The following is a 21,440-nucleotide window of genomic DNA, read 5'->3' as shown; positions in this document are numbered from 1 at the left end:
TCATGTGATCGGTTGGTGTGAAGCAACAGATTCTGGAATAAAATCTGTAAACTGTGTAATATGTGACACAGGGTCAGTGCATGCTCCCTCTTATACCAGGCTTCTTCAGTCACTGGAGGAAGTTGGAGAACCCACACATTCAAACTCCAAGCAGAAGACCCCAGACTAAACCCAGGGCATTCTCTCTGCAAGGCAACGGACGCTTTGTGAAGAATTTGCAAACAAAATTGTTGTTTTCATGGAAAAAATAAAAATAAAAATAAAAAAATTCCATAGCTGAAAAATTTGCAATTTTTAAAACTGAAACATCAAAGAAAGTAATTCTGAGAAACAAAGAAACGTTTTCAAGAATTTTACTGATATAAAACTTACTAATGATCAGAAGACAGAGAAATTTATACAAAACCATGAAAAGAGCGTATCCACAAATCCTCGATCAAAACAAGGATCAACTGTATGCAGAGACCTTTATAATGAAAGAGGAAAGATCAGCTGCTACTGGTGTGATTTAATGGAAAAAAATAAGCTAGAATACAGAGATAAGCTATTTACAGATATACTGAGCAGAAATTACAAACTAGAGCAACACTACTTACCCAGCAGTGTTAAAATGTTGCTGCTGTGCCACATAAACACACAAAACGGTGCGTCACTCTTTTTTTGGGTCAAAAGTTTTGATCTTACATCTCTTAATGAGAAACCTGTACACATGCATTCATTAATTTAAATATCATATTCACTGTGTTTAGGGTCTTTCAGCTGTTAAGGCAATGGATGGAGTCTGCAATAAATAAAATAAACTTTTAGGAGGAAAAAAGCCCATGAAACCATAAAAATTAAAAAGAGGGGGGTGGGGGGGCTTTTATCTAAAGTTCTCATGTGAAATGACCAATGAGTTCAATAAACTCTATCTTTGTCATCTATATGTGATTGATTCTTTTGTGATTTTTTTTTGCGGCCTTGTTTCAGAGGTATTGTGACATCAGGGCAGCATGATGTCTCTGTTGTGTTGTAGCTAGAAGTTCCTGGGATTCAAATCCCAGCCTGAGGTTTTTCTGCTTAGTGTTTGCATGTTTTCCCTGTGCATTGGTCCGTTCTCTCCGGTGACTCCAGCTTCCTCCCACAGAGCTACGACGTGACTTGAATGGCTAGATGGACGGATTCTCACGTCACACCTTGACACAGTTTCACTGGCTTCTCTCTGACTAGATCTTTAATTTAATTCGCTCAACATAACAAAACCGAAAGATTGAAAATATACTTTTACTGCATTTGTATGATGATGATTTCAAGACAGATGTGACTGCAGACAAACTTGAAAACACGAGTCTAAAAACTACTAGGTAACCGGATCAAAAAGGCGCATCGGTTGGATGAAACTGCTGATTCATTTTCTCTTCCTGGGATTTATTCTTCTTTATTAACAGCCACGGTTTTAACAGCATTTGCAACACCATCTCCAAGGATCCTGTCATTGGTTTATCAGGACATTTATCATGATAAATAGATGGAAAAAAAAAGAGAGGGCTATAAATGAGGAGGGGGGGGTGTAAAAGTGAGGTAACAGATTGACAGAGCGTTATGTATGAAGCTTCTGTCTTTTATTAATGGGGCTGTTCTTCTCCCCATGATCTGTGAGTGTCTTCAAACATGAGAGGCAAGCTGAACTCTGCAGGAGAGTAAAAAGCTCCAGCAGTCTCTGATTGTTTTCCTCATCAATTCTGGGCTCCCGAGAGTCTCTGTTAAACTTCAAGCCTCCCGACTATGGCATCGACAAACAAAGCGGCCGAGGAGGAACGGGGCCGCCTGAGGTCACTTTTTCACATCTACGACGTGGACAACTCAGGACGGATAGAAAAAAACGAATTTTCTGCTATCTGCCAAGAGCTCCAGGTTCCTACTGAAGAAGCAGAGAGCATATTCAGCCGCCTGGACGCTGACGGTGACGGCACGGTCACCTTAGAGGAGTTCCTGAGTGGATTCACAGACCGACATGAGAAGGAACAAATGGAAGAAGAAGAAAAAGAAGAAGAAGGAGAAAAAGAAGACATGAACTTACCTGTGGAAGAATTTTCAGTCAACAAAGAGCAAGTCATGATCAGGTGAGCTGTCAGATTTGTTTGTGTAAAGGTGTTTATATTTACAGTCAAATGTAGTCCGAAACAAGCAAACCGTTGTTCCAGGTTTTCACATGAAGCTACTCTGAATGATGGAAGGAAAAACACATTTCGGATTACAATGCTCATTACTTATTATTGCAACACTGGAATGATAAAAAGACAATAATAAGGTTCAGATTAGTTAAAGTTACAAAATATTAATTCATGTTTTTGTGTATAAACTCGGTTTTGAAGCTGCTACCATCCTTTTAACATTATGTCCTCCTTTCCCAGAAGTAATGGATGCTCAAAGAGAGTTTAAAGCTTTGACCTCATTTTAAGCCTGTATCTTGCACAGCAGCATAAGGTTATCAGCAAATATCGTGGTTACATGCTGCATTTCATCATGCTGCAACCACACAAAGTGGGACGCGAGACTGAACGAGAGCATTGTAAGGCCTGACCGTTTTGTAAAGTTTTTGAGTTAAAGGCGCAAATTTTTTTATTCTTTCCAAAGATACAGATAACGACAACAAAAAAACTCATTGTGCTTACAAAATGAAAATGCATCTCATAATTATACGATAAGCAAGTAATAGATTTTATCTTATAATAACGACTCATGTACTTTGTAACTTAAACTATTGTTACTAGCACTGAATAATTATTTAGAGCACTTCTGCCTTTACTATATCATATATTTTTCATTTTTTAGCAAAGTTAAGAGCTAGTTCTCATAGCAATTAGATAATATGAGATATTCTATCCCATCACTCTGCTTGGTTATCTATAAATATGAGAAAGTATAATATGACAGTGGCCAAAATTGACTTCCATATATTTTCCTGGCCCTCGAAGTTCATATTGCAGCCACTTTCCTTCTGCGTAAAGCCTACACCTTCATGTTAGGATCAGAGGGAGGAGTGAGCAAACACTGTGACACAGGGCAGGTGCGTTACCTGAGTCCTAGATAGCAGTTTTCATTTGAGACAGCTGGGATGGATTTTATATCGCTTTACTCTGAATTGACTTACTTTTTACCCAAAATTTGATTGATGCAACAAAAAAAAGGAATGAAAATAGTTGGCAGAAGCGCTCCGAAACTGCGGGCTACACGCTAAACCTTTTGTTTTGCGGTCATCCCGAGGAAAAGAGACTTGCCACTTTATTTGGATTTCTTGGCTTCCCCGTCTCAGTGGTCATCGCAATTTTTCTGCAACATCCTCCTCTTCCCCTTCAGCCAGCCGCAGTCTTCCGTCAAGGGTATGAGCGCGGAGGAGAGGGACAGGCTGCGCGCCCTCTTTCGCGCGTACGACGTCGACAACTCCGGGCGCATCGAGAGGAACGAGTTCCTCACGATCTGCGCCGAGCTGCAGGTGTCAGCGGTGGAGGCGGACAGGATCTTCCAGCGGCTGGACGTGGACCAGGACGGAACCGTCACCTTGCAGGAGTTCATCCACGGCTTCCACGACCGCTACGGAGAGGACATGGAGTCCGACGGAGGGCAAGTGTCAATCGCCTGGGAGACCTTCGAGAAGAGACTGGGCGAGCAGGCCAAGTTCATCCCGAGGTGAGAGAGAGAGAGAGGGGGAGAGCGCACCTGTCCGGGTGCCTGCATGCGTTAAAATATGGAAATGTCCAGAAAGATAGGAGGCTGTTCAACAGAGAGCGCAGTGTGCGTAAAGCACCGACACTTTTATCGTTGCTGCGAACTATTTAACATTATATTAAAAAAAGCAAAAATACAAAAGAGTGCTCTGAATGCAAACATTTAAGTACATATGTTGTAAAAAAATTTTTTTTTAAAATATATAAAAATTAAAAAAAAAAGTTGATGGTTGCGGGGTATTTTTGTCGGACAGTGAAAGTAGTGAGTTTGTAAGGGATATAAAAATAATAAAATAAAATTATTACACGATTCTTAAAACTCAAGAGTGGTAAATGTCTGGGAAGGGCCACAATGTAAAAATAGCTAGAATAATAATTAAAAAAAAACGCCCCAAATTACACATGTTCCAGTAGCGCTTTATATGTTTAAAGGATAAATATCCCCCTACAAATAATGAATACAAAATTAAAGCACCAATTATTGAACAGCACTGAATAAACCATGGATAATCAATTATTAGTAATTTCTTATAAGACCGGAAAGGAGTAAAAAGTGTAGGCTGCCTTATCCAAAAAGTGATTTTTGGATCAGTACGTGAACAATCTCTTACAGTAACTCCTTATTCACTTCTCGTTATGTGTTGCCAATATTAATAATTGCTAATTGCATATCAATCAAGTTTATTTGTGTAGCTCGTTTGAGCAACAAGATCGACATTTTTTTTTACATCTGTTCTTTCTTAAATAGTTTTACTGAAGAGTTGCACCTATTCTCTTACACTTTGTCAAACATGTTTTAAATAGTTACTCATCCGTTTACGTCCGTTTTCTTAGATTTTGTGGTTTAAATTTGTTTTGTACCAATTTTTTCCCATTTCATGCCAAGTCAAAATTTATTTTTAATAACACGTTAGCATAAACTCAATTTACTTCGAAAATATTTTTTATTAAACGGCAAGTATGATATTTTAATAATAATAATAATAATAATAATAATAATAATAATAATAATAATAATAATAATAAGCCTCTGCATTGTCCAGTGATCTGTCCAATACTTCCTATCATCTAATAATGGCTGAAGATCATTCCCCAATACACAGATGCATTAACAAATGTATTTCTCTTAACTTAAATGATCATACATGAGTTACTGCATCAATGCAGAGTGGCATGGCGGTGAAGCCCAGCTTATTTTATTAGAAAACTTCACTTTGGACCCTTCATCCACTTGGAACCTGTGAGTCTCCTGAATGGGCTTTGGGTCACAGTCCTCACAACGTTGTGGTTGTCCTTGCGGTTCTTTATTTTTCTAAGACATATTTTTCTTCTACTAAACTTACATTTCTTTGGTTTTATGTAATATTCAAATTTTCTTATAAACTGACCTTCAGCCTGTTTAGTAGGTTTTCACTAAACAGGCTGACTGCAAGTCTGGCTAAAGTAATCAGGACTTGGAGTCTTCTGGCTCAGCTTCAACCAACTCAGGCAAAAATGATCCCGATAACAAGATTTGCACATGTTTGATCACATTTTCAGTCATTTTGCTGAATATTTTCTTGTTTCAGGTTTTCCATGTGACTTAGTTACTTACTTTCATGAACCCAACAACTTTGTTTTGTCTTTTTTTCTCTTTTGAAACTGAAGCTCGGCTGCTGCATAATTGTCTAAACAAGCAAATATTTCTTCTTACTCTGTGGCACTAAATTTGACTAAACTATTCTAGTTTTTGTCAGCAAGGATCGTCAAAATGACTTCTACTTGCTCAATGTCAGAATAATGAAAAAGAGAATTACTTTGAGAGTTTTCTCCAACTCTAAAGGTTTACTTTACAATACTTTGCTGGGTTCTTGTTCCGTTCTTCCAGACAGAACTGCTTTGCTGTAAAACTGATCTGGCGTCATGAACCACTGGGAAGACTCATTTGAGCCCAACGTTGCCTTCCTTTTTGATATTTTTGAATTGTTGCCTCACTGTTATCCTAAGATTATGCTCCTTTCTTATGCTGCATTCTATTTTAAGAGACGCACCGGTTCCTCCTCAAGCAAAACAACCCCACAGCATGATGCTGCCAACCCCCGTAACAGTTTGGGTAGCGTTACAACTTGCCAGGTTTCATCGTTTTTTTCCAAACGTAGCAACAGACATTTTGGGCATTATTAAACACTATGAATCTAATTTGAAGGTCTAAGCCAGATATAGCGTATTTAAAGCTAAAGAAGGAAAGTTGACTCAAAAAAGTGTCATAATGTGTGGTTTGGTTGGTGGTGAGGAGAGACGCTGAGACCCAGGTTATAGTGATGATGAAGAATTTAATGATGCTCACAGTCCAAAACAGGCAGCACGGCAGAAAAACAGGCACACAGCCAAATACCGGTAGCAACTGAAACACCGGACTGAAACGAGAGCTAACGCTTTCCAGGACTTCACAGTTCTACTGGAGCGAAACACAAACGACACTGACTTCGACGCATACGACGAGGATCTGACAAGGAACACAGACAACAGGTGGGTTTAAATACACACGGGGTAATTAAGGGAATGAGACACACCTGGGGAGCAATCAACGGGGAGGACAGGACAGAGACTCACAGGGAAACAGGACTGAACACAGAAAACTCAAAAATAAACACACAAAAACACGGATCCTGACAGTACCCCTCCCTCAAGGGCGGATACCAGACGCCCAACAAAAAACAGAAAAGTCCAAAAACACAACAACCCAACAGGGTGGGCGGAGGGGCGACGGAAGGAGGGCAAGAGTCCAACAAAAAAAAAAAAAAAACCCAACGGGGTGGGCGGAGGGGCGACGGAAGGGGCCAGAGTCCAGAAACAAAAATTAATCAACACAGGAACTGAAAACACAGGAAAAACAGTCCGGGGGCCGCCCACGACACAGGAGGCGGAGACGTAGAGGGGGGTCCGGCGGTCTCTTCCGCCGGCGCGGGAAGCCGAGACGTAGAGGCGGGTCCGGCGGGCGGCGTCTCCGGCGCAGAAACCGGAGTCCCGGTGGCGGGTCCGGCGGGCGGCGTCTCCGGCGCAGAAACCGGAGTCCCGGTGGCGGGTCCGGCGGGCGGCGTCTCCGGCGCAGAAACCGGAGTCCCGGTGGCGGGTCCGGCGGGCGGCGTCTCCGGCGCAGAAACCGGAGTCCCGGTGGCGGGTCCGGCGGGCGGCGTCTCCGGCGCAGAAAGCCGAGACGTAGAGGCGGGTCCGACCGGGCCGGCAGGAAGGCAGACTCAGGAAACTCGGGGGGAGCAGACTCAGGAAACTCGGGGGGAGCAGACTCAGGAAACTCGGGGGGAGCAGACTCAGGAAACTCGGGGGGAGCAGACTCAGGAAACTCGGGGGGAGCAGACTCAGGAAACTCGGGGGGAGCAGACTCAGGAAACTCGGGGGGAGCAGACTCAGGAAACTCGGGGGGAGCAGACTCAGGAAACTCGAGCTCGTCCGCAAACTCGGGGGGCGGAGCCACAGGGAACTCGGGAAGCTCGGGGGACTCTAGGAGCGGGGAAGACTGACGCCGCCTCGGCGCGGGGACCGGAGGCGGGGGAGACTGACGCCGCCTCGGCGCGGGGACCGGAGGCGGGGGAGACTGACGCCGCCTCGGCGCGGGGACCGGAGGCGGGGGAGACTGACGCCGCCTCGGCGCGGGGACCGGAGGCGGGGGAGACCGGCGCCGCCTCGGCGCGGGGACCGGAGGCGGAGGAGACTGGCGCCGCCCAGGGGCCGGGATCTCCGGCGGCTCAGGGCGGCGATAACGTCGGTGCCCAGGGGCCGGGACCTCCGGCGGCTCAGGGCGGCGATGACGTCGGTGCCCAGGGGCCGGGACCTCCGGCGGCTCAGGGCGGCGATGACGTCGGTGCCCAGGGGCCGGGACCTCCGGCGGCTCAGGGCGGCGATGACGTCGGTGCCCAGGGGCCGGGACCTCCGGCGGCTCAGGGCGGCGATGACGTCGGTGCCCAGGGGCCGGGACCTCCGGCGGCTCAGGGCGGCGATGACGTCGGTGCCCAGGGGCCGGGACCTCCGGCGGCTCAGGGCAACAATAGCGGCGGGGTCCGACCCCTGGTGGGCACAACGCCAATCGTGTCCCCCACCAAGGGTTAGCCCTGGCGTCCATGCTGCTGGCACAGCTCCTCACCGTAGTGTGGTCAGATCCTTCTGTCATAATGTGTGGTTTGGTTGGTGGTGAGGAGAGACGCTGAGACCCAGGTTATAGTGATGATGAAGAATTTAATGATGCTCACAGTCCAAAACAGGCAGCACGGCAGAAAAACAGGCACACAGCCAAATACCGGTAGCAACTGAAACACCGGACTGAAACGAGAGCTAACGCTTTCCAGGACTTCACAGTTCTACTGGAGCGAAACACAAACGACACTGACTTCGACGCATACGACGAGGATCTGACAAGGAACACAGACAACAGGTGGGTTTAAATACACACGGGGTAATTAAGGGAATGAGACACACCTGGGGAGCAATCAACGGGGAGGACAGGACAGAGACTCACAGGGAAACAGGACTGAACACAGAAAACTCAAAAATAAACACACAAAAACACGGATCCTGACAAAAAGGTGAATTTGTTGACGTTTCAGTGAATGCGTGCGTGTGCGTGTGCATCCGTGTGTGTGTGGCCTCGGGCCTTGCATGAGACTGATCCTCGCGCTACTGCGCTGTGGCATCAGGACATCGATTGTCACAGTGGTGGTCTCTGCTAAAAGGACTCATTTATCTTCAAGTTCTCACAATCTCTCGTTCATTAGTCAGCTGAGAGACAATAATTTGCAAATGAGCTCATACCTACCTCGCATCTGTTTTTCAAATAAAGATAGAATGTTTTGTTTCTAAGAAAAAAAAATCTGTTATTTGCCAACTGGGAATTTTATTTTAGTTGAAGTTGGGGTAACTGGAAGATCTTTTGAGGAGATTTGGGTGTTTTCTCACACCTGGTTAAAAGGATTCACATGTTTAGGTTTAAATATTGTTCAGAAAATCTTAGGGGATCCTTTTTACAGTTGGATAGATTAGGTAGCTGTTCCTCAAACCCAATTTATTTTAATTAAAACACATAAAATGCCTTGTCTGCCCTCATTGGTTTTGGATGTATAAACCACCTTAAATTTCATCGCAGACATTTATTAAACTTTTTCACATTTTGTCACTTTACACATTCTAGTACTTTTCATCTTGCATTCTAGTACAAAAAAAAATCTGTGAGGCATGCTGTGAATTTATATTCTGCTCCTTGGGATATTATTTCCCATGGAGAATGTTAAAATGTTCAAGCAATTTAAAAATTTAATTATGGACTTCAGGTGAACTCCAACTTTTGATGTTATAAACGACATCCTGGCAACCACCTCTGTTTGTACCTGTATACGCTTGACCTTTGCACTTCTGATCCTGTGTTTTTTTTGGGGGGCGGGGGGGGGGGGGGAGGGTTTCATTTATTTGTGTGTATTCTGTCATTGTTTGACTCTGTAGTGACTCTGCAGAAAGATGTGTGTCACAAGGGGCTATCAGACAACGTTTTATGTAACATTGTCTGTTTGCAGAGGATTATAGCCACTCATCCTCTTCACTGGACAAACACAGTCTGAGCACTCAGGATATTCTTTCACCTTCCTACTGAGTCAGAGAAAATAGATCTCGTTATGTTTCTAAAACGACATACATTTGATCAACGTTGTGGCTGTAAGGTAGATTTCTAGTTCAAGTTGACATATTATTGTAGGGTTTTTACTAAAAGTGGCATGTTTTGGAGAGGTAAATCAGCATAATTAAAAGTAATTATTTGGCAGAGGCCTCAATAAAATAACAGTAAACTTTCCATGTTTTCTCTAAAACAGGCTTGACTTAACAGTAAAAAGAGGTTAGCTCTGTAATTTAAACTCAATATTCAGAATTTAAGGTGTAAAATGTGTTATTTCTACTCAAAATTAAGCAGGAGAGTTTATTTTTCTATCAAATTACTCAAAGTCTGTCCACAGTAAGGTTTCCCCAACGTGACTATGCGATCTGCGAAGTCAAAAAAAAAAACTACAAAAGTAAAAACTACTACAGAGATGACATTTTTTGTCCTGAGAAATTGACAGGCCTTTATGATGCTGTATGCTCCGTATAACAAAAGCATTTTTGTACGTTTGAAATTACAACCACGAAGCATCAACAAACAGAGCTTTGTAGACAAATGCTTTAAAGTTTAAGATCGAACGTTGTTTTACTAAAAATTAGCTACATATTTGAACTGTCTCTGTCACCCCCTTAAAGCCAACCAACCAAACCAAAGATAAAGTGATCGGTAACCTGATTTTTAATTTTGTTTTGTTTTTCAGGCATGAACAGGCAGCAACGTTGTACCAGAACATCAGCCTGACTGAGCCCAGACTGATTCCTCAGTTTGAGAAAGTCATCATTAACTTCACCAAAGAGATCAAGCAGCAGAACTCAGAGATGGAGAACCTGGCTCTCGCCATCAAGAGGTGAGCAAAACAAGCGCACCTCGAAGTTAAACGGTCCCGTGATGGAGCACAGAATAAGCCTGTGATGGCCGTGAATCATAGCGAGCCTATTCTTTTCCAGAGCACAGGACCAAGCGTCAATGCAGCTCAGTGAGATGGAGGAGGAGATGGACCAGCGGATTCAGGCTACAGAGAGAAAAACTCGTGAGCAGGTGGGGCACGGCCTGAATTAACACATGGAAAACCTGCAACTTTCTAATGCATTCAGAAGATTACCATGTTTTGACAAGCCGAGGTAGTTGCTGTGAGCTGTTTCTGCTCCTTTCTCTGGAGTTTGTGTAAGCAGCGTGATAAGCAGGCTGCGTTTGTTCAGCTCTTCCCTCATGTCAAACAAACACGCACAGCTGTATATCAGATTACCGATCCAAACTCCGACACGCCTGCTGATCAGACGGATTTCACAACTCCGTGGATATAAAACCAGTTGGAAGGCAGATGGAGGTGCTGGGGCATGGTTTATCCTCCAGTATAAAATGATAAGGCTGCACATATTTGGGGCGATAAGACTTGTGGCGTGAGGATAAAGCGACAATGTGTGTGTCGTCTGCCGGCGGGCCGCCATCAATGTGGTGCCAGATAACAGCCAGCACTTCAAATCTGGATGAGTGAGAGGCAATGCGACTTCAGGTCTGAGATTTCAGCGTCACATACAACTTATTATATCCGATTTTACTGCAGTTAAAGTAAAAAGTGTAGCACAGGAAGGACGTTCTGAAAACAGGAAAGCTTTAAAAAATAATGACTAAATTTCACCTTACAGTATCTTTGAATCATCTTTTAGGTCCCATTTTATGGTTTTCTTTTGATTTTGACATTTCTCTGCACCAGATGAAGTTCTTTATTCTTTGCTATGTGGAAAAAGTGGATTCACATCCTTGAATTTGTGTCACATTTTGTGAAGTTGCGACCATCAACTTTCATGTCTATTAGGATTTTAGCAGATAAAATTAGTGTAGAATTGTGTAGCATAAACATTATGTGGTTTTAAATTGAAAACGATGCAAAGGCAGACGTTCATTTGTATCCAACTTCTCACTCTGAGGTTATCAAATAAAATCCAGTGCAAGTTACAGGCTTTAGAAACAGCTTGTTTATTAAATAGAGGTCCTTCATTTGAAGTGGGGGTACAGCAGTCCTGCGAAGGCCTTTGAGGTAAAACCTCACACAGAAAACAAGTGGAATGATAGAAAACTGGAACTACACCTCAACCTGAACCTGAACATCACTCACCATACAGTGGGACGGTTTTAATTCAGAAGGGCAGAAAGACGCCCAGATTTCACAGGAACTCACACGGCCAATTAAAAGTATAGATCAAAGTGTGATGTGTTTGGTTTGGCCTAGTCAAAGTTCAGACCTAAACCCATCACAGAACTTGTGGCATGACTTGAAAATGTATGTGACTGAGCATGAGGCTTAAACACCTTCTGCTGTAATTGCACTGAAAGGTGGTTGGGATTTCACATGCATGCCACACTTTTCAGAATGTTGCTTTTAGGAATTGTACATTATTTTGTGTTGGTCTGTCTCACAAACCCCTAAAAAAAATACATTGAATAAATAAGAATACTAAAATTGATCCTGCTAGTTTATATTTAAAGTTTCCATTTAAACAACAAATATATTTCTATGCTTTTAGAAATGTAGTCTACTGTGTTTCATCAACATTTTCTGCATCATGTATCTGAGGAAAGTCATGTAAGACCACAACAAGAGAGCAGTTTATGAATATAATATGCATTTGATTTTAAGTTTCACATGATTTTATTCACTGGAATCCATTCTAAATAAATAAATAAAGAGCATTTTCTTAAAAAGAAATTCTGCCTATTGAACATAAAGTTGATCAGTGTTGGTTGAGAAGCTGTGCTGGCAGACAACTACAGTTTAAAGTACAAATAGTTTACAAATAAGTTCTCAGAAAACTGCATTTAATTTTGAGGTCATGATGTTAATGGGAGCCTTGGTGGCCGTCTTATCTCTGTTCCGGTGTGTTATGTAAGTGTTCTCTAGCGAAAGAGCTCCTGTTTGTTTTGTCCTAAAATAACTCATAAAATCAGAGGGCGCTCACCTGTGTTCCACCACAGTGCGATAAATGTGCAAACAGTCTGCGTCTGAGCACTCCTTGAACTTCCTGTCACTTTACGTCGGTGGTGCAGTGACAGCTTAGGGTTCATATTTAAAGAGAGAAAACTGATTTTGAAGGTAAATGTAATTTTGGATCTTGTGTGTATGTGTGTGTGTTTTCTCTAGGAGAAGAAGCGAACAGAGGCTGCACTCAGTGAGTTGCGGAGGAGTTACGACACTGAAGTTTGTGAGCTTCAGTGTAAAATCCAAAGGATGCAGATGGTATTTTTGATTCTGTCTTACTGTAGCACATCAGCACAGCAAGTTGCATGTTTCTGAAACAACTACGCCAATCAGGAAAAACACTGAAACACAGCAGAGATTGAAAAAAGTCACTTGCATCATCACATCTTGTATTGATCCACTCTTTGTTGTAATCAACAAGTTGGTGTGGCATAATCCCGACTGAGTATTTGACTGCTCTTCTTTGCTAAATGAATTAATTTAAATTAGGTGGTTTCTTGACTCTGACTCTGATCTTTCCCATAAGCAGCTGCCAGCAGACTGATGTATGCTGGAATACCAGTGTCACTTTCACAGGCAGGCCAGTTTAACTCCACCATCATGATTAAAAAAATCTAGAGTAAGAAGGAAGAAGCCACATCTAAAATTTACATTTGTAGATGAACCAAATTCCTTCAGGGAAAAAGCTCATAAGGTCGGACAACACAAAAATTTGGCTTTAAAACCTGAGAACGTTTAATCATCAGTCAAGCATGGTGGTGGCAGCACAAGGCTGTGGGGTATTTTTTGCTGCTTGGAAATATATGGGCCATACTAATTTACTAGATCTGTGTTAAGACACCAACAAATTCTGCAAAGAAGGATGTGAAAACGTCTAACCAGGATCATACCAGAGCAGCAAGTGGTGGAAAATGGGCATTCACACTAAAAGTTAGTGGGGATTTATGCAAAATATTCTTATTATAAATCCACTCAAAAAAGCTAAACTTGATGCAAAATGTTAAAGGTCTGTTCAATCGGCGTATTTGAGCAAGTTTCTGCCCTAAAGTGTGAACAACGAGATGTTTCATATGGAAACTGGGCCAAAGTTTGACCAAAAAAGATCAAAAACAAAACCTGCCTCTTAAAAATTTGTTCCACCACAGTCACACTGTCTGTCTTCCCAGGAAAATGAATCTTGTGAGTAAACATGTTCATTTTCAACATTGAAAAAAGTCAAACTAAGACCAAGCTGGGACTTTACAGTTGCTTTTAGTAAAATATACAAACTGCAAGGACAAATAATCCGACATCTTTGACCTTTGACAGATAGAGCAGAAGTACAAGAACATCACAGTGAAAGATGAGAGTCCAGCTTTAAAGAAGAAGATCAATGAGTTAACACTGGTGAGACCAAACACCCTTTGGTTCATTCATGACGCAACATTTGTTTTGCTCTTTTTTTATGATCTTCTGCCAATTTCTTATTATTTTTTTCTTCTTCAGGAAAACCAAAAATTAAAACAAGAGCTTCTGAAGTCTCAGACCAAAGTTGCCTGTCTGCAGAGTGAGATGGACGGATTAAAGACAGAGTTAACTGATCAAAGCATGAACTCAGAACGGTAAAAGAAACATCATCTGACATTGTTTTATTCTTCTATGTGGTGTTTAGTTTAGTTTTTTTTTTTTTTTTCAATTCAGTGCTGTTATTACATCAAAATGTAGAAATAGCATCCAGAGCAGGATTTCCTGTATTCTGTTCCTTGTTCTGTAGCCAAAGCAAAACAACAGTCATGTGGAAAACTTTGGCGTTTTCTGTGAAATAAAATTTTAAAAAAAGGTCGTTTCTCCTGAGAGAGGAATAAATTAGGATGGCTGCCTCACGTAATAAAACCTGTTACTTAGGTCGGTGCACCTACGTATCTCTCTCTTCACTCCTGTTGAAGTGAGAGTGAAAACCATGGCGATGTACAAAGAGCCTTGGCAACCCATCAGAAAGAAGATCGTTTGTGTTCATTACTCTTTTATGAAATTCATGGACGTCTCAAAAGAGCTTTAAATTAGTCTTTTCACTGCACACAAATTACAGCGTGTCCAAAGTCATGGGCTGCACCCTCCTTTGGAGTCAACAGCAAAGACTGAAAGTGAGCGGCCAGGAAAGGGGACAGCGTAGCTTTACCTCGGCGTATTTCCCGTCGCCCTGCAAAAACACTTGAGTCGTCACAAACCTCACAACACGCCAGCTGGTAAAAATGGAGCTGAATTTTTCTGTCAAGTCTTGAATCATTTTTACTTTGCTCCAGTAACTGTTTGTTAAATTCAATAATATCTATTATTATTATTAAATAATAATAGTCCTCAATAAATGTTCAGATAGGGCGAACAGGGAAAGATCGATCAGCCCAGTCCTTGAAATTAAAGAAAAGGAGAACATCTTTATGGAGGAGCTTTAATCGCATCAATTTGCCTTCCAATACGGCCTGATGCAGCACGTACATAGATATTTCATTTGAAGGGGATAACACTACTCCTCCAGGTGTGTAGTATTCTAACCTTTTTTTTTTTTTACTGAAAACTGAATTTTTTTTGTTGACATATTGTTTATTGCATTAAACAAGAATATTTGTATTTAAGTTCAATAAAATTACTTCCCATCTTTCAGAAATTAGAAATGAGTTCAGACATCAACATGTGAACGTTTCTTAAAAAAAAAACTGACTATTTCCTGGGGTGTCCTGATTCTTTTATGATCTGTAAAGCCCGTAAACGACCTGGAGTTTCTGTAATCAAACGGCCCCGTGTGAACAGAAACACGGAGCCTGGGAGCTGAGGGCCCAGCTCGGCCTGCAGAGTGACGCTGGTTTGGCCTCAGGAGGTTTTGTTTTGTCAGAGCCGAAACAGGATATCCTGGAATGACTCTGTACACACAATAACTTTCTCAGAAGGGTCGCCTAGCAACAGATGAAACAAAGTCACTGGCAGACAAACACTACTTCGCCTTCATGGATCTGCTCATCATCCTCACACAGTCGCTTCTTTATCTTACAGCTGTTACTCAGACATTGCATCAAACCTTTTATTGCGGCTTGGGGATTTCACTGCTGTAAATAAACGTCTAAACTTTATGATATATATTGCACAAATGCTTTTTTTTAAGTTTGATATTTAACATGGTGTGTAGAGACTGAGGGATTTTTAGACCTTGTTTGCGTCTTGTGTTTTGCTGCAGAGACGAGGAGCTCATGAAACACTTTGCAGACGAGCGAGACATCCTGGAGAGCCAGATTGAGATTCTGCAGTAAGTCTGACATTAAAAGTAGCATAAAGGCAGGAACGTAAAAGGTGCAGCCTTGAAGTTTTATGTTATTTTTCTCTGAACGGACAGGACAGCCAATAGGAAGCTCCATGACAGTAACGACGGTCTGAGATCGACTCTGGAGAAAATCACAAGGGTAAAAATGCCGAAAGTGCCTCCCGTTTTCCCCCCTGTGACCTTGATGTGATTCTGACAATTTGTAGGCAACAGCATGCCATTGAATTTCACTTTATTTCAAATTTAAAGTGAAACTTGCTGTTTACATAGATCTTCCATTAAATTGTGTTATTTTTGTGTTACAGTCTGGTAACGGTGGATCCCCAGGAGACATCAAGAACAGAAACAGGAGTAGAAGCATCTGCTACCCATCGCCACATGCTTTATTAGACAGGTAAAATAAAATACACAGAGGTATGTGAAGACTGATCTACATGCTGTTTTTATCATCTGTAGATTCGCTGCACAGCTGTACAGAGTCAGAAAATTAACGTGTGAGCTTAGGTATGTTATGACACTTTTACTTATGTAAGCTCCAGGAAGGTTTTTTTCCTCCATCCTATCAGGAGGCAACAGACATTTTTTAACGGATTTATTTGCATGTTCTGTGAATGTGAGTGAAGGAAATATGGCTGTCCACTTCAGCCTTCTAATCACACTGAATGAAATAATTCTAGGATGGACCCTAGAGGAACTGCACATGTAAATCCCAGCTTATCCAGCCTGACAAACTCCTGTCACCGAAGTGAATGAGAACTTTTGATTTAATGTGGGTTTTCTCAGGCTTGGCCAGCGTTTGGATGATTTCCCTCTGTACCCGCGTCGGCCCAGCTGTGACACTCTGGCCCTGGCCATCTGTGACCCTGGGCTGAGGCGCAGGCACAGCAGCGAGTGCGAGGAGGACAGCCTGCCTGAGATCTACGTGGACAGCGGCATGTCCACGCTCAGAGGCTCGCATGGCGGCTACGACTGGGAGCCCGAGGTCCAGGGGCAAGACGGTGAAGAGGAAGAGAAGAAGGACAGCATACTGGGTGAAAGCTCTGACACAGAGGTCAGATAATAGAGGTTAACTCTTATATATGGTTCTGTATAAATTTCTTACCATTAAAGTCAAGCACTACAGGAATATATGTTCAAGAAAGTGCACTCTACTTTCTTAACTCAGGTTCCAAAAACCTGAATTAAATGCCAGACTTTTATTCAACGTTTACGTATTTTAATTTTACTGTTAAATTGCTCGGTTTGCGCGTTTCTGTCTCAGCCAGCAGAGACTCAGGACGGAGAGTCGGCGATCGGGTCGGACTGCAGCTCGGTTTTGGATTGGAAGCCCACGGACTCGCTTGGTGCTGTTACGCCTTCCGCCCCGACAACAAAGAAAACCATCAGCGCTCAGGTGAGGGAGCAACACAGAAGCTAGAAACTGCTATTTCAAGTAACTTACCAATGCAACATATGAGAAAAGTAGCAAGACTTTATAATGCGTTATAATTCTCTAAAACATTTGTAAGTTTCAGATTAAAGTGTTTTTTAGAGTTTTTGCTGCAGAAATAAACATTGAAAGTTGTATTGTTCCTTAAAAATCATAAAAAATTATCCCTTACGGTCTAAAAGATGCATTTTTCTTGCTTTTTGGTAATTGTTGAAATTATGATTTTTATCTGCCAAACTGCATTATATGGGATATGGGTGCTTAGCTGAACTGCCTTTTTTATGTAGTTTTGTGTTACTCCAACCACATGTTGCATACCGTCTGATTGGTCGCTGATCAGTAAGTATGTTAAGACAAACACTATTGAATCCCTCAGAAAGAGCAGGGAAGGCGCAGCGGCGACCCATGGGACCCGGCTGTGACAACTTCGAGTCCTGACCTGTTGACCTTTGCCGAGCGTCTTCCCCTTTTCTGGCAACCTGTTTTCCTGCTTACTAACTGTCAAAGAAAGAAATCTAGAGCCAAAAAATCCTTGAAAAAAAGCAGGGAAGGGTCACTGGTGAGACAGATGTCTGGGTTTCCCTCCTGCACACGCTTCCCTATCAGTAGAGGAGTAAAGGACAGTGGGTAGTTGGATGGATGACCAGAGCTGATTGGCTCTCCGATGGTTACTGTGATGTTTGCTCTGCTCCTCTTTCTCTGCAGAATGACGATAAAGAAAACGCTGACCTCGGCTACATGACTTCAGAGAAGGCCTACAGGATCGTCTTAGCCGGAGACGTGGCTGTGGGAAAATCTAGCTTCCTGCTTCGCCTCTGCAAGAACGAGTTTAAACTGAACTCCAGCACCACTCTGGGTGAGCTGGAGAAACTAAAACCTGCTCCGGGTGCTGATAAGTATTGTATTAGAACCAGGACACCTTGATTTTAAGTTAGTTTTTGTTTTCTGTGGTCTCAGGCGTGGACTTTCAGATGAAGACACTCATTGTGGATGGAGAGCCAGTTTTATTACAATTATGGGACACTGCAGGGCAGGAGAGGTGAGTGAAAAGAAAGACACATTATACTGTCAGTGAGAAAGTTTTGTTTTCTCATGTTTTTGTGAACCTCATCTCTTCTGCTGCTGCCGTCCTCACAGGTTTCGCAGTATCGCCAAGTCCTACTTCAGGCGTGCAGATGGTGTGTTACTGTTGTACGACGTCAACTGTGAGAAAACCTTCCTGAATGTTAGAGACTGGGTGGACATGATTGAGGTAACACACTGGTTTGCTTCGCTGCTGTTTCCAGACATTTTCACATTGAGCCAACTCACAAAACTTGTTTAATCCTTCAGCTAATGTGTGCAATAAATTCATTTAAATGTAAAACTAAGTGGTCCTACATGTTTCTCTCTTCCTATTTGCAGCTGATGTGTAAGTTTTTGATGGACGGCATGTATTTGGTGTGCTTTGCTGTCCTGTGAACTTTGAGTTTTGCATGCTGGTCTTTGCTTGTGGAGTGATGTCGGTGAAAAGAAAATAGAAACATGTCCATTCAGTGTTGCACTGTGTTGAAATCTTAACAAGCGTACTACACCTTTTCTAAATTTTCATGATTGCACCATGACATCAATTGTTATTTCTTTCCCAGGATGTGTCCCATGATGATATTCCCATCATGCTTGTGGGTAACAAGTGCGATCTTCGGCAAGATGGAGATAAATCTGTTCCTACCAGCTACGGGCAAAAGCTTGCAATGGTAGACACAAACAAAAGTATTTTATTACACTTAGCTTGTGACAAATCTCAATGAACCAGGTTTTACTTTATTTTTGAATCCATTCATTTATTTGTCTGTTGATACATTTGTATTTATCACACTATGCATGTATTACAGTTAAGCCCCAAACTATTTAATCTCAACATTTAAGCCAGAATCCTGACTTAAATTGGTTAGAGAATCTGTGGAGGAAGCTAAAGATTAGGGTGATGGCAAAGGGGTCTTCCGACCTCAAAAACTTGGAGCCTTTTACCTGAGACAAATCATCAAGATACCAGTGGAAATGTGCAGAAAGTTGATGCAGAAACCTTTCTGTTAGGTTTTTTTCACTTAGGTACAGATAAACATGTCAGGAATAATGCTTTATGGGATGGTAACGAGTTATCTAATTAATGCAATCTTTTTATAATCTATATTCAAATCCTTTTTTTCTATTTAGTGTTCAGACTGAAAGTAAATGGAAACAAATACTTCACAATAAATCATAACATTGTATTTCTGCCTCCGTCCACCAGACATACAACACTCTGTTCTGTGAAACCAGCGCCAAAGACGGCTCCAACATCCTGGAGGCCGTGCTGCACCTGGCCAGGTGAGGCGCTGCCTGTTTCTTATCCAGGTTTATTTTAATTCATTTATGTCCTCCCTAATCTATAAATGTTTTCAAGGCTTAAAACTTAAAATGCAACAGATTGCTGTTAATTGCATGACTCATCAATGCCACTAGAGGCTCTTTTACATGTGGAAACTTGTAAATGTATTTTTTATTTATTTATTTATTTATTTTTGCATCTGGCAGGTTGGTAATAAAGCAGGACACCTTTGAGGAGAAACGCTATCAGTCGCTGACCAGTTTAAATGCTCCCAAGAATAAACCAAAGCTCTCCTGCTGCACCTGATCCAATTCTCCAGAGCTGCACCTCCTCATCTGCCTTAACGTGAAGGATACAAGGAGCAGAAATTTAACAAAACAGCAACACATAAATAATTGTTGGGGGAAAAAAATCAACAACCAGAACTGTTTTATTTATAAACAAAGTGGCAAAAAGAAGAGAGATAAGATCCAGCCGCTTCAGGAAGTTTGAGTTATTGCCGACGTTTTCTCTGTGACAGATAATTTCATTGTTTTTTGTGCTGTTATCGATACTTTACAGGACGTATTTATGAATTGTTTGCCATTCAAACATTTTTCTTAGAGAAAAACTGAATCATAATACTAAAACTGGGGAAGTAAAGTTAGAGGGAGTGAATATAATGAAGTGATGTGAAAATAACGTCAGAGGTGCAATCGGTCGGTTTATGTGTCGCATTTGTACTGGTGGAAAAAGATACGAAGAGTATTGATGACGAGAATTGAGGTATATTTAAGCAGTAAATGTCCATGATGGTTTCAGGTGCAATGTCCCAACCCACTTTCTAAACGATACCAAGCAGTGTTACATTTTTGTTGTTATAAAGTTTCTACTTGTTTATTTCAGCTCACAAATGCTATTAAGTTCAAGATGTTCTCTAAATAATAAATAAATAAGAGAGTAGAACAGTGTATAGACTGTTATTTTTAAGAACAATTTTAATGCAATAAAGGAATTATTGCATTATTTCGGTTTTCTATGCCAACAAAGGTGGGATTTTGAGTAAAAAGCCTGTGAGTGTGAAATATCTAAAACACAAATAGCCTCAAGATGGGGGACTTTAAAAAAAAAAAAAAAAAGCTGTTACAATTTTACATTTACTTAATGATTAAATAATAGATTATAAATTAAACAGAAACACTAAACTGTCAGTGTTGTCTGGACTGGAGGGTCTGAATAGTGACCAGCAAAGAGAAATGAGGCTGAAAGAGTTTTGGAGAAAAGAAATCCAAGCCCAGCTTACGAAACCCAAATATGTGAAGAAAATTGAAAAAATATACAACCAAGAACTGGAGACAACAAAACATAAAAACAAGATCAAGATTTTTTTAAAAAGAACAAGATAAAAACAAAGAAAAGAATAAGCCAGAATGACTAATACAGTATATATGACAAAGTAATGTTTGATAATTAACTAAGTGGAAACCAGAAGGCTGAGACACTTGAGAGAATCTAATTAGAGAAATGGCTGGAAGTACAGAAGAGCAATCACAGTAACAGATCTGTCACAAACAGAAACACAAAATCACTCAAATGATTCAAATAAAAATATACATACAGTGGATACCCACCTTTTCACTGTTCAGTATTTCAAAATTCACCTATTCATGGATTTTTCAGTGGAACTTAACTTCAAATAGAGCATATTTAAATTATTCAACAACAAAAAAGTGCTGCTGGAAAGCTGAAACTCTTGGGAACAATGCCACTTGACACAATGTCAGGGTTTGCAAATCAGCCAGTCCTGAAGTGTCGTTCATTTTCCTTGGCACTGATTGGCTGTACCTCTAAGAACTTAATTAAGGAAGACTGTAGATGTTAGCTTATGCGGTACAGCCGATTCTCACTGTGCCCTTATTAGGGTATATTTGAACTATTAAAACAGGCAGTTAGAGAAGCATTTTCAATGGGGTCTCATGTATTTGCATATTTTAGCTATTCATGAGTTGCTGTGGTCTTTAACCCCCATGAATAGTTTTGGTTCGCTCTATTATATATTTTGTTCATA

General features: G+C 41.5%; 1 protein-coding gene across 1 annotated transcript; it reads left to right on the top strand.

Annotated features, from left to right (window-relative positions):
• Positions 1-1,749: 1,749 nt before the first annotated feature.
• On the top strand, positions 1,750-20,338 carry rasef (RAS and EF-hand domain containing). The gene is made up of 18 exons (XM_014995983.2): positions 1,750-2,102; positions 3,340-3,669; positions 10,046-10,192; positions 10,293-10,383; positions 12,485-12,580; positions 13,631-13,708; positions 13,808-13,923; positions 15,531-15,599; positions 15,687-15,753; positions 15,920-16,008; positions 16,398-16,665; positions 16,876-17,007; positions 17,749-17,899; positions 18,001-18,082; positions 18,181-18,295; positions 18,672-18,779; positions 19,316-19,392; positions 19,600-20,338. The coding sequence occupies exons 1-18, from the start codon at positions 1,765-1,767 to the stop codon at positions 19,697-19,699; spliced, it is 2,454 nt and encodes an 817-aa protein (XP_014851469.2). The 5' UTR covers positions 1,750-1,764; the 3' UTR covers positions 19,700-20,338.
• The last annotated feature ends 1,102 nt before the right edge of the window (positions 20,339-21,440 follow it).

This window comes from Poecilia mexicana, unplaced genomic scaffold, assembly GCF_051168715.1.
Source record: "Poecilia mexicana isolate PSO_F unplaced genomic scaffold, ASM5116871v1 scaffold_9, whole genome shotgun sequence".
Taxonomy (NCBI): Eukaryota; Metazoa; Chordata; class Actinopteri; order Cyprinodontiformes; family Poeciliidae; genus Poecilia; species Poecilia mexicana.
The sequence above is the reverse complement of the archived record's forward strand: the minus strand, read 5'-3'. Positions and strand labels throughout refer to the sequence as shown.